General features: G+C 32.5%; 2 protein-coding genes across 7 annotated transcripts; both read left to right on the top strand.

Moving 5' to 3' along the window:
- The first annotated feature begins 3596 nt into the window (after positions 1 to 3596).
- Positions 3597 to 9570, top strand: LOC109806324 (protein TIFY 4B). 6 transcript variants are annotated; one of them, XM_083060123.1, is made up of 9 exons: positions 3597 to 3968; positions 4163 to 4269; positions 4371 to 4480; positions 6321 to 6408; positions 6497 to 6647; positions 7250 to 7309; positions 8427 to 8490; positions 8611 to 8819; positions 9223 to 9570. In XM_083060123.1, exons 1-9 carry the CDS (start codon positions 3809 to 3811, stop codon positions 9264 to 9266), a joined length of 993 nt encoding a protein of 330 aa, XP_082916249.1. In that variant the 5' UTR covers positions 3597 to 3808; the 3' UTR covers positions 9267 to 9570. The 6 variants fall into 6 exon arrangements, with proteins under 6 accessions (XP_082916249.1, XP_082916247.1, XP_082916245.1 ...); XM_083060121.1 differs by having other exon boundaries at positions 3611 to 3968; positions 4344 to 4480; positions 8433 to 8490; XM_083060119.1 differs by having other exon boundaries at positions 3621 to 3968; positions 4344 to 4480.
- Positions 9571 to 10047: 477 nt separating this feature from the next.
- On the top strand, positions 10048 to 12109 carry ARD4 (RmlC-like cupins superfamily protein). Its single transcript, XM_020368723.3, has 5 exons — positions 10048 to 10206; positions 10286 to 10373; positions 10451 to 10545; positions 11408 to 11647; positions 11779 to 12109. The coding sequence occupies exons 1-5, from the start codon at positions 10195 to 10197 to the stop codon at positions 11905 to 11907; spliced, it is 564 nt and encodes a 187-aa protein (XP_020224312.1). The 5' UTR covers positions 10048 to 10194; the 3' UTR covers positions 11908 to 12109.

The raw sequence follows: 12109 nt of genomic DNA, 5'->3' as shown, positions 1-12109 counted from the left end.
CGCCCATGTCATGTTAAAATTAAAAAATGGCATTCAAGTAAGGATAGTGATAGACCCTGATTATGTTACATTGTTGATTGTACTATAATGGAGCAAGAATGTGGAAGACAACACAAAGCTCTTGTTTCACACATTAATACATTACATTTGAAAATGAGAGTGGCACTATCTGGTTTTAAAATCCTACAAGTAATGTTTTATTATTCCATTTGTTTTTGGGTTGTCTTTGACTTTATTTTTGATCCCGTCTAGACAGTTGATGGAAAAGTATGATCCGAACGATGAGGGTAACACACTTTCCATGGCCTGAGAAGTAATGCAATTGTTGCCTCAAAATAGAAGAATCTCCCTTCTGCAGTGAGACATGGTTCATTAAATGGATCAACTTTTTTACCCACACCACTGACCTCCTTGCCGGTAACAGCTCACACACCACACCAAAACTATCTAATTACTCAACACTTTTTACCCCATATTATTTTTAAAACTTTATCTTTAATAATATATATATATATATATATATATATATATATATATATTTTTTTTTTTTTTTATTATTTATATTCAGACCTTTTGCCGTATGCTTTAAAAAATCAAGCCTAATATTACTCATATTAATTATTTATTATTTATAGGATTCATAATATAAATATACATTAGACCTTGCGCATTTCATGGTTAATTTGAATATATGTGTTATCTTTTTTCAGAAATTGAAAAATCAATCTAATCCAATATAAAATAACTGGTATTTTAATATCTACATCTCACATTCTAAACTTTATAATAAATTATATAAAATAAATACTATATTTAAAAAATAAATTATATTTATTTTTTAATAAATAGATGTTTTTAAATACATAAATTATATTTTTGATTTAAGATAACTAACTTATATCATCATAAAAGATTATTTTTAATCATTAACAATTTGTTTTAAAAATATTATTATTTTACTTATACATAAATATAATAAATAAAAATTTGATTTGTATAAAAAGTTAAAAAAATCTCTAATACCTATCTTGTCAAAGATAATTTAAAAAAAAGGTTCTTAAACAAGATAGTCTTTTTATATTTAATATATAAAAGTTGATGTTGAATAATTTATTGACTCAAAATTAAAATTAATGATGTTTGAGACAACGTATTTGATTTGAACAGGTGAAAGTCAAAAGAATTAAGTTATAGGTTTGGATCAGATTCATAAGGGAAATACATTATTTGAGAAATAATTATTTTTAATTTATGAAAGAAAGTTAATGAAGATAAAAGATTCTTTGAAATAAATAAAAGCAAACAAAGTCTGCATGTTACAATGAGAATTTGTTTGGGAAAGAAAAAGTATGATAAGGAAGTTTTAAGGGTTAGGAAGGAAGAATAGGACATGACATTGAACACATCACAGTGACAATAGTACATATAAAGATCTTCCTTTGTCCTAAGGAGATCCAATACTTTTCGCATTAAACAACATTTAATTAATAGATGTCAGTTGAGATAAACAACAATTGTTTGGATCTCTTAATTGTTGTTTAAGGTTCAATTCCTAAATTTGGATGTGAAATAAATTATGTTGAAAGAATAATATACACTTAACTTGCTCTTAAGGTCATCGACAAAGATTATTCATTGTTTCTAGTGATAAGTATTTTATACTTATACCATGTTAAAATAAATAACATTCAAGTATGGACAACGAGATAAAAGGTAATTAGACCTTGGTTGTGTTACATTGTTGATTGCCCTGTAATCGAGTAAGAATGTGGAGAGCAACACAAAGTGATTGTTTCACACATTAAAACACTACTTTTGAAAATGAGAGTTTATGTACGTAAAATTCTTAAGTTTATTCAAAGTTTTAAAAATTTATTTTTGAGTGCTTTTTATATTTAGAAAAGTAATTATATCATATTTTTGAGTTATTTTGATATCATGTTGAGGAGTGGGAATATGAGAAGTTATTATCTAAGTTTATTATGATTTTTGTTCTAACTTTTTTTATTTTAATTTTAAAATATTTATAAAAATGTTTAAATATAACCAAATGTTTTGTGAATTATTTTTGTAATAATATCACTAATTATATTATTCCCAAAAATATCATTTTCAATAATACAATATCATTTCATAAAAAAATTCCTAATGTTAATTTGTTATATCTATGAACTTTGAATCTTTATTTTTTAAAAACATTTCAAGCTAATGGTATGTTTTTCTTTTATTTACATTTCCTTTGGTAGGGTAGATTTAGAAGGGGTTGCTAAGGAGGAGGATGGATTAAGGGGCATCTTCAAAACACAACTGTGCTTAGGAGAGGGGATTGTAGATATTTGAGTGGAAAAAATGGTAGGTCTCATGGGTTAAAAGTTTATCCTTTGAAATGAGGAATTGTCACAAAATTAAGAGTGAAAGACAAAAATAACCTTTATTTCTTTTGTATTATATGCTTTTGTAATTGAAAAAACAAAACTCTTTCTTATAAGTAAAGTAATGCATTATCAAAAACTTTAAATTTTTACATAATCTCATCATTATTTTGAATTGTGAATGTACATGCAATAATTCATTTATATATATATATATATATATATATATATATATATCATTTGAATACAATTATTTATTTATTTATATTTTTTTTTTTATTAAATATATGTTGTTATCACTTAAATAAAAAATCAGTCACTATTTTTTTTTTAATGTATATTAGTTTAAAACTATATTCTTATTTTAATTAATATTGTTTATAGACTAAAAATAAACCAAGGGTTCTTATTTGAAAAAGACAAAAAAAGTCGAAATATCATGAATTCAAATAAATAAATAAATAAATTGGTTCAATTTTAGTATTTTTTTTCTCAAATTAATTAAAATAATATTTTCAATCTAAATTAAAAAAATATAAGTTGGGTCATAATGTCCATCTTATACTCGAGCATGGTGTGAAATAATCATTAATCTATATAAAATAATTCTATATGAGAATTTATTGCATCATGTAAACATATAAGGATTAAAAAATGGTACTTATGAATTACGTATCGATCGATAACTAGTTCAAAGTAATTGATAACCTCTTCTAATGAGCTGCAAGACACTCTTATGATATATTATTTTTCTACACAACTAAGGTTGGTGAAAGATAATTGGGACACTTGTCAGTTGTTAAGATACTCCAACAGTAAAATTAGAAAGAATTTTAACTAACGGTAAAACTAAGAAAAACATGCCTAACATTATCTGGCCGTCTTATAGGAACTTTCTAAGGTTGGTTATGCATGATTGAAGACTCGCGATAGAGAACATATTTACTTGTTTAGGAATATCATATTACTCTTGACCAACGTATGATTCTTTGTTCCAAGCATATTTAATGCGCCTTGCACTTGGGTCATGGTGGAAATTTTGGGTCCTGAAGAGCCTTGGAGTTGGCACTTTGTTTGGTGGATTCAGCTAGATTGGTTCCAAGAGTCTGATACAGAGAAGACATGTGGTAAAAAAAAAGGAGGTAATTTTGGAAGTTTTAGAAAGTTAAGCGAATGAATTTAAGCTAGGGCATGGGTGTGAGAGGCGAAGAAAAAGAAATAATTAGAGAGAGAGGAGGGGAAAAAAAGAAAGAAAAAAGAAAAAAAGATTGGTGAGGAAGATTAGTTGCTAATAATTAAGACAGAAGCATACGTGGCAGCTTAGGGTTCACCCCAAGTCCTAAAAAAGCTCCCCCCTACCCTTCCCCCATTTCCCCCCAAACCCAAACGCTGTCGACACTCGACACTCCCTCACCCACTCTCTCTCTTCCAAATTCATGGTCCCCACCGGCCACCGGCTGCCGGAATCGGAGGCCATGAACGGCGGCGGCACCGCCACCTTCCGATCCATCCTCGACAAGCCTCTCAACCAGCTCACCGAGGATGACATTTCTCAGCTCACTCGCGAAGACTGTCGCAGATTCCTCAAAGAAAAAGGTCTCTCTCTCCTTTTTTTTTTCTTTTTTTTTTCTCTTCCATGATTTCCGCTACCTCGAAGCCTCCATTTCCCCAAATTCCGAATACATTATTATTACTATTATATTTCTATTTATTAATCCATCGGCATGTCGGATGATTATTATTATTATTATTATAATAAAAATAAATGGAGAAGACACGTGTTCGTACAGGGATGCGCAGGCCTTCCTGGAACAAATCGCAGGCGATCCAACAGGTCATTTGCCTCAAAGCTCTTCTCGAACCTTCCGACGATGACGCTCCTCCCGCCATGCACCAGGTGACTGTGACTTATTCTCTTCTCTCTGCTTCTTCCTCACTAAAATGTCATGTTATCAATGAATCTCATTCCAGGCCAATTTCACTCAACCTATTCCTAAGGCCCCGCCTCCTGAACCACCCGCTTTTCATGCCGCCGACGACGTTCACAACTCTCCCTCTTCTGGGGAAAAACCTACGGAAACCAATGATACCAACCTTGCTAGCCCCAGGTTTTTCTCTGTTTCTATATCTCTTTTCATGCCCTTTTCTGTCACTGCCACTTTTTTTTTTTTTAATCATATTTTTAAGGTTTTGGGGGTGCGGAATCTCGTCCAAGCTAGCTGGATCTTTGCTGGGGGAAAACTTGTATGGTTGGTGGGGTATGTTTTGAAGTTCAGTATGTTATTTGGGAGTGGGGGTTGCAGACTGATTTGGATGCTTAAAACTTAAAGCGTTAAAGTTTGCTTTTTTAGTAGATTTTCTTTCGGCATTAGCTTGAAAACTTGCCTCATTTTTTTATTTATTATTTTTGTGATACGGGTGATGAAAAGGACGGTAGGGTTTTGGTATTCCAACGAATGTAGGTGGGTGGAAAAGTGAGGACAAAGCTGTTGGTGAAGTGGTCATGAAAAAAAGTCCGTGCTTTCTGTGGCATTGAACATTTTGTATATTCCTGCAGTTTATGGCCTTTTAAATCTTTAGGGTTATTTCTGAGCTATACAAGACGTGATCATGGGTTGGATCTTCTTGTCAGTGAGGTCGGAAAAAGGTTTATTGTTATTTAAGCGTTTGGATTTTTATGGGTTTTATTCGGTGGATTCTTTGTTTTTTTCTAGCTGGGTTAGGAGAGGGATGAATGATTAGTGTTACCTTCCGGATGCACTATGCACTCAAAACCTTCCTTTACATTGTGGTCATTGGTCAAAATCTCGGTTGCTGGCCATGTTTTAAAACCTTAATTATAACTTTAATATTGTTGATTCTATATGTGTTGCTTTGTGTTTGCACTTTTATCGACTAATTAATGTTAATTGTTGCTTCTTGTTTTCCATTGAAGTCCAACCTTATACGGCCAAAGGACTAGGTTTTAATACCATGAAAGTACTGATTAGGCTATGGTTTGTCATTCACGCTGCTGAAATTTAAAATTTTTCATGTAGATGTTGTTTTAGATACCTTTATTTAGGTGAAGGTAAGGTTCATGCAGGTTAAATATATGGCAACTATCAAAAGGAAGAAGGGAATTTCATTAGATGTAAAAGTGATTCTTTTATGCTTCTTTTAGGTTTAACGTCATAAATTTCAAGATTCAAGGAGCACAAACCAATTAGAGTGAAATTTCTATCCATATCAAAACGATTGAACCTGTTTATTTTGGATAACCGATAACCCTTGATTTCAGCCATGGATGTGGTACGAAATAGCATGTTTTGTTGATATGGAATCTTTAGGAAATTTTCCTTTCAGTTGCAGCGAGCGGTAATTATACCTAGCTGAAAAAAAAAAGCAGATGTGTTGTAATTAGGTGTTAGGAACCTACCTGGATGAGAAAATAGAGAAAAGAACAGAACATAGGAGAACAAAATCTCCTCCAAGGGTGTTTCCCTTCTCAAAATAAGCTAATGCTCGGTATTCCAAATGATAACAAAACAGAATGAAGCCTCTTTCCTTGCATCCTTCTATTTATTTAACTCATTACTCACTAGTTAGTAACCCCCTCTAACTAACTGACTAATATTCTAACGTTCGATAACTAACTTTCTCTTCTCCTCTGTGCTAACATCAGGTTTAGTAGATTTACTGTAGTGTATTCACTGACTGATGTTTGAATTATAAACTACTCTTGTGCCATTCTTTACAAATATAGAAGTCCAGGATAGTGATTAAGTGTACAAAATGTTCATTATATAGCTACTTTCCATATGAACAGAGCTACTCCTGTGCCATTCTTTACAAATATAGAAGTCCAGGATAGTGATTAAGTGGCTGGAGGCAGGGTGGTGTTTCTTTTATGCCTTGTCCATTCATGTTCTTATCATTACTTATCATTACTTGTAAATTTGGTCACAGAGGGTGTGCAACTAGTGGATCATTTGGACAAATGACAATTTTCTATTGTGGTAAGGTGAATGTCTATGATGGAGTCTCACCTGATAAGGTTGGTAACGATTCATCCTCTTGCATAAATGGCTTGCCATAAATCCAATAAGATTTCACCCACCAGTGCAACCTATTCGGATTTGCAGGCTCGAGCAATCATGCAGCTTGCAGCAAATCCTGTCCAGGTTACTCAAGATGATCCAATAAATGGAAATGCAGCAGTTTGGACTTCTCCTTGCCACATGACCATGGATGTCCCTGTTGATACAACAATACTTCAGGTTGCTCAAGCAGGTAGCAAGTGGGTAGAAAGATTGCTTAATTTTTCTTTGAAGTATTAGTTCTCTGATGTGGAAGGGAATGAGTTTTCTTCACTGCCCACTGCATCAAAATCAGGAATTCTTAAAGGAATGGTTTCATGATTTCATCTGATGAGCAGATGCAGAAAATTATTGTAGCCTTTTTTATTAGCTTAAATACTGGATTTAATTTATTTCTTGAATAAAGATACAATGCCAAGTTGTTCTGCTTTTGTCTTAACACGAAAAAAAAAAATTCATGAATGGATTTAAAGCTGATAGTCGCTTTCTATCGATTGTACTATTTCATGGGCTATTTTCATTGAGTTTTTCATGCTACTGGTTGTTTCCGTTCTGTGCAAGTTGAAAAATAATTGGATGTGCAGGCATTATTAGGACCAAGTTCACTCTAAATGCTTTATTTTAGAATTATAACTTTGGAGTCCTTGCATCTTGAACACAGACAAGCACAGCATCTTTGACTTTTTTTAATTCGTGCTAAATTGTGTTATTTGGAACTAAAGATGTTAAGATCCACATATTACACCTTTTTATGGTATTGGTAACTTTATAATTAATGTTCTCAATTGGAATTTACAGATAAGATGTTGGAATATCCTCTGCCATACAGAGAGAAAGGGAGCATAGTTCGTGATGCTGGTACGTATAATTAACTGTTTGGATTCTTTGGAATTTCAACAGTCTTCTAGAACTTTTCCTTGATCTATTTTTTGTCCAATGAACTACTTGGCTGAATTTACATGCATGTTGATTCCTTTATTAAATTTCTGTTAATATATGCTCGTCATTTCGTTTCATTTGATTGGGCAAGTTTTTGAGGTCCTTTTTCTGTTTTTTTTTTTTCTTAGGCATCCCAGGTCATGGTTTTTTTGAATAAAGAAAAACAAAATTCACCTATTTAAGTTTCATTACTGGATAGAACACAATGGCTTTTCGAATTAAGAAGGACTGAATTCACCTATTCGATTTAAGTTTAATTACTGTATAGAAAACGATGGCTTTGTTTGATCCATGTAGCCAATGGGAAAAGGCTTTTGTTGTTTTTTGCTTCTATGGTCCAAGAGTATGTTGTTATCCCACTACTTTTCAACCTTAGTCTGGGATGTGATCTCCACTTTGGAGTAAGAGCCTCCTGTATATTTAACCACCATGTCTGCTGGTAAATTCCAATTATTAGTTGTAACACCCCGCCTCTCCTCCCTGGCACACATACACTAGAAAAAACTAAAACTAGAGTAGGATTGTAGCGTTACATGTGTACTTCTAAATTGATCATGTAAGTATGGGTACTGGTGGTGATACCATTCATCAATTATGTTTTTACCCCCTAAATATGATCCCTTGCTTGTACAAGATATATGTGGAGATGCTGATGTTCATAATTGCCAGCCATTTAAGTATCTAGGTAATGAATACCTGCTCCATTTAAATACCTGGTAAACATAACTTAATAGTTCTTTGTGAATCTAATATCAATGTAATATGATAACTCGTGGATTTAATGTACTAGTTTATGTATATCAGTATGGGTATAAGAGGCAGGTTTTTGTTGTAATAAATTGTTAAATTATCAAATAAGTGATATACAACTTTAATGACTCATATATGTTCACCCACATGGTAACATAATATTCATCTCAGATTGCAATTATCTTTGAAGGTACAAAGAGTTGCTGTTTTAGCTTCAAAATTGTAATGAGTTTTCATACATCAAATTCTTAGAACTTAAGTATTCATAATATATGTGTTTCATAAGATGTAGAGGGTCAGGCAAGCAGAAAAATGTCATTGCAGCGATATCTTGAAAAGCGTAAGGACAGGTATTTGCAGTATTGAACTGCTATTTGTTTATAGACATCAATTCCAGCCCTTGTGTTACTGGTGTATAATTTTAGTGATAGCTTGCTGATTTGTACTCTTAATCTGCCATTTATGGTTAGGGGAAGATTGAAAGGCAAGAAATTGACGGGGATAACTTCATCTAACTTCGAGATGTATTTGAACCTTCCAGTGAAGGTCCATGCGTCAAATGGGAATTCAAGCCGTAGTAGTACTAGCTCTCCACCACAGCCTCGACTGCCTCTAGTTTCCAGTGGTTCAGCTGACAACCAGATAAAAGTTGCACTTCCCATTGATCTCAATGACAAAGGTTAGTTGCAAATTCAATCTTTTCTTCAATTAAGTAACAAAATATTTTTTTTCCATAAAAAATGTAATAATTAGCCATAAAGCTTTTAAAATGGCATCAGAGAATTATAGTCACTGAAATAAACCAGATTGTCCTGCTTACTGAATTGATATTTGACAAACTGTGCTTATAAACTGATGTTAACCATTTTATGTTTTGTTTACAAAGTATAATATTTTTGGTGGTGATTAAAAACTAAATGGTGAACCAAGATATGATAAGCCGTTACCGTCAGTCTCAATGCTAGATTGCTAGGTTACCGATTTTTTGAAAATTTCAATATTTTCTGTCCTAAATTTATGTTGTCCGAGTGCTTTTGCAGATGTTCAAGAATGCTAAAAGTGAAACTAGATAGATTATGCAGGGTTGGGAGTCGTAGATGATCGAAGGGAGATGATCAATGTATAGGAGGCTACTGCAAGACTTGGAAGTGCTCTTAGACTGGTCAATTTTAGTATGTTTAACTGCTGGGCAAATTTCTTTCGTTTAGGATAGCGGAGTGTCGTGCTTACCTGATCAATTTTGTAATATCAGCCATCTAATTTCATCCTCTGGGAATTTCTTGTTACTGAAGTTTTAAGGTTTTGTGAGCTGAAATGTAGAGCTAGGAGCAGCCATTTTCCTACGAATATAAGATATGTAAATTCATTGCGCTGCTTGTTGTTAAATGTTAATAGCTTTTGTGCAAGCCAAACTAGTCTCTTACTCTTCCCGTGTTTGTTTACTCCATTGTTGATTTTGAATGTTTCAGTTTGTATGACTACTAGTAGTTTCGCTGAATGTTGATATTTTGTATGCCATAATGTCATCCTTTTAGCCGCGGACAGCCTTTGAATTTGACAAGAAAAATAATTGTTGAATTTATATCTTAATCTAAAATAGTATTGTATACTATATTCTGTGACTGGCAAAATATGATAAGTTATATAAATTTCTAAATTTATTGTCTCGTGATGTAAAAACTGATATTCTGGAATTTAAAATAGTTGTCTGAGCCACAAAATTAGATAAAGTTAACTAGAGAGTGGAGCCATTTGCGTAAGCGCCCAACAAGAAGAAATAATCTGATAAAACGACAATGAGGATATTTTTCACGGGTGGAAACGCCCGCCACATGTACGTACACACGTCACGCCTTGAAAGAGGGAATGGTGAAAAAAATAAAGAAGAAATATATGTGCCACAATAATATAGTGCGGTTTTTTTTAATTACTTTTGTTTTTATGTGCTGTGATGCGAGATATATAAGGCAGTCTCGCTCTCGCCGGTTTCAATTCATATGAAGAAGGAGTCCGATTCAGATAAGAGGCGTGATTGAAAGTTGTGAATCATAATCATGGCGATTGAGGTGAGTTCCTGTCCATGTAGCGATGAAGTAAGTAATCTGAATCTTATTAATAAAAAAAAATTGGGACATGACATTACAGGCATGGTTGATGGACGATAGCAATGAAGATCCGAGGGTTCCTCACCGTCGCAACCCCAACGAATTAGTTTCATTGGACCAATTAGCAGGTGACCTTTTCTATCTCTCTTTCTTTTCGTGTCTCTATAATTTGACTTCATTGTCACGTTGGTGGTGTGTTTTCCAGAATTGGGAGTTTTATACTGGCAGCTGAATCCGAATAACTATGAGAACGATCTAGAGTTGACCAACATTAGAGAAACTCGGGGATACAACTACATGGTACGTATTTACAACTTCCATTACTATTTAATATTTATCAAAAGTCAACTCACCTTTTCATTCTATATTTTATTTAATAAAAATTATTAATATTTTTTTAGATTAATTAATATTATATTTAAGTGTTAAATTTCAAGATTTTGAATTTGAATTTTCTGTTACAAGGATAATTAAATTTTAATATTATTTTTATTATTTAAAAATTAAAAGATAAAATTATGTAAAAAATGTCTACACCAAAAATCTTTTATATATGTTATAGATAAATTTCAACTCCAACTTAAAATAATTATTTATTTTTTTATATAAGGTTTAATGTATTAATAATTTTTAAACTAAAATACTTCTAATTAAAAAGGAGAGTTTAAACGATATTAGTGTAAAGTGTTACACTACTTAATAATTTTATTAAATAAAAATTTATCTGTTAGATTAAAACTTCATATCTCTTAATATTTATTTTAATTTATTTGGTGTAATTGAGCCGTGCTTAAATTGTTTCTTCATTGATTAACGAATAACATGACTGTCGCTAGAATTTAAGGGTTGTGGTACTCATGTTTTTTTTTGGGTTAACAAGTAAAGATTTATTTTATTTGTTTTCCAAAACACGACCCTGCTTTTTTGGCAGTGGGGGGTTAGCACTCTTAGCATGCTGATTTGTTGTTTAGGAATGCTTAATTTTTTTATTTTTATTTTTTAGAAGTTGGTGAAAATAATGTTTCCTTGCAATAAACTGATTTAAACATGACACCAGTCACCGATGTCTTATGTTTCAAAAACTTATATAAAATATCCGAAGTAACTAATAATACAATTTTTTGCTACAAAATTGTCATATTTATATTTGGATATGGTGTAGGATCTGCTTGATTTATGCCCAGAAAAGGTGGAAAACTATGAGGAGAAGTTGAAGAACTTCTATACTGAGCACATTCATAATGATGAAGAGATTCGTTATTGTTTGGAAGGAAGGGGGTACTTCGATGTGCGAGACAAACATGATCGCTGGATTCGCATTTTGATAAAAGCCGGTGATCTTATCATTTTACCTGCTGGAATCTATCACCGCTTCACCCTAGACCCAACTAACTATGTCAAGGTACCAAATTCTTATGCTAATAACACTCATTTTACGGCTTCATTTTTGGGATTGTGGAAAATAAAATTCATGCTGTTTTAAGATTGTTTAAATATATCAAAATTAATGTACATATATGTGCTTGTGTGCAGTTAATGAGGTTGTTTAAGGGCGAACCAGTGTGGACAGCATATAATCGACCACAGGAAGACAATCCTTCTAGAAAGGAATACATTAAGAGCCTAACTCAGAAATTTGGAGTGCCCCTTGCCGCTCATTAGGACCCTTAAATGCACAACTATATATCGTTTTAGACATTACACCTTAATATTTGTCATGTAATTGTTGTCTGTGAACCTAAAACAGACTAAGCATGAGATGAAACGGACCTAACTCCTAAGCATATGATATATGTTTGTCTGTGTGAAGCTGCTATTGCCGTGTTCAGTTGTTTAATTAAATAAAGTGACATTTACGCCACTA

The sequence above is a fragment of the Cajanus cajan genome, chromosome 7 (assembly GCF_000230855.2).
Source record: "Cajanus cajan strain Asha chromosome 7, NIPB_CcT2T_4, whole genome shotgun sequence".
Taxonomy (NCBI): domain Eukaryota; kingdom Viridiplantae; phylum Streptophyta; class Magnoliopsida; order Fabales; family Fabaceae; genus Cajanus; species Cajanus cajan.
The sequence above is the reverse complement of the archived record's forward strand: the minus strand, read 5'-3'. Positions and strand labels throughout refer to the sequence as shown.

Coding starts and splice junctions, on each gene's coding strand:
- LOC109806324 (XM_083060119.1), top strand. CDS start 3,809: ATGGTCCCCACCGGCCACCGGCTGCCGGAATCGGAGGCCATGAACGGC. Junction 3,969..4,162: donor CAGATTCCTCAAAGAAAAAG/GTCTCTCTCTCC, acceptor GTGTTCGTACAG/GGATGCGCAGGCCTTCCTGG. Junction 8,491..8,610: donor CTTGAAAAGCGTAAGGACAG/GTATTTGCAGTA, acceptor ATTTATGGTTAG/GGGAAGATTGAAAGGCAAGA.
- ARD4 (XM_020368723.3), top strand. Junction 10,374..10,450: donor TTCATTGGACCAATTAGCAG/GTGACCTTTTCT, acceptor TGTGTTTTCCAG/AATTGGGAGTTTTATACTGG. Junction 10,546..11,407: donor CTCGGGGATACAACTACATG/GTACGTATTTAC, acceptor GATATGGTGTAG/GATCTGCTTGATTTATGCCC.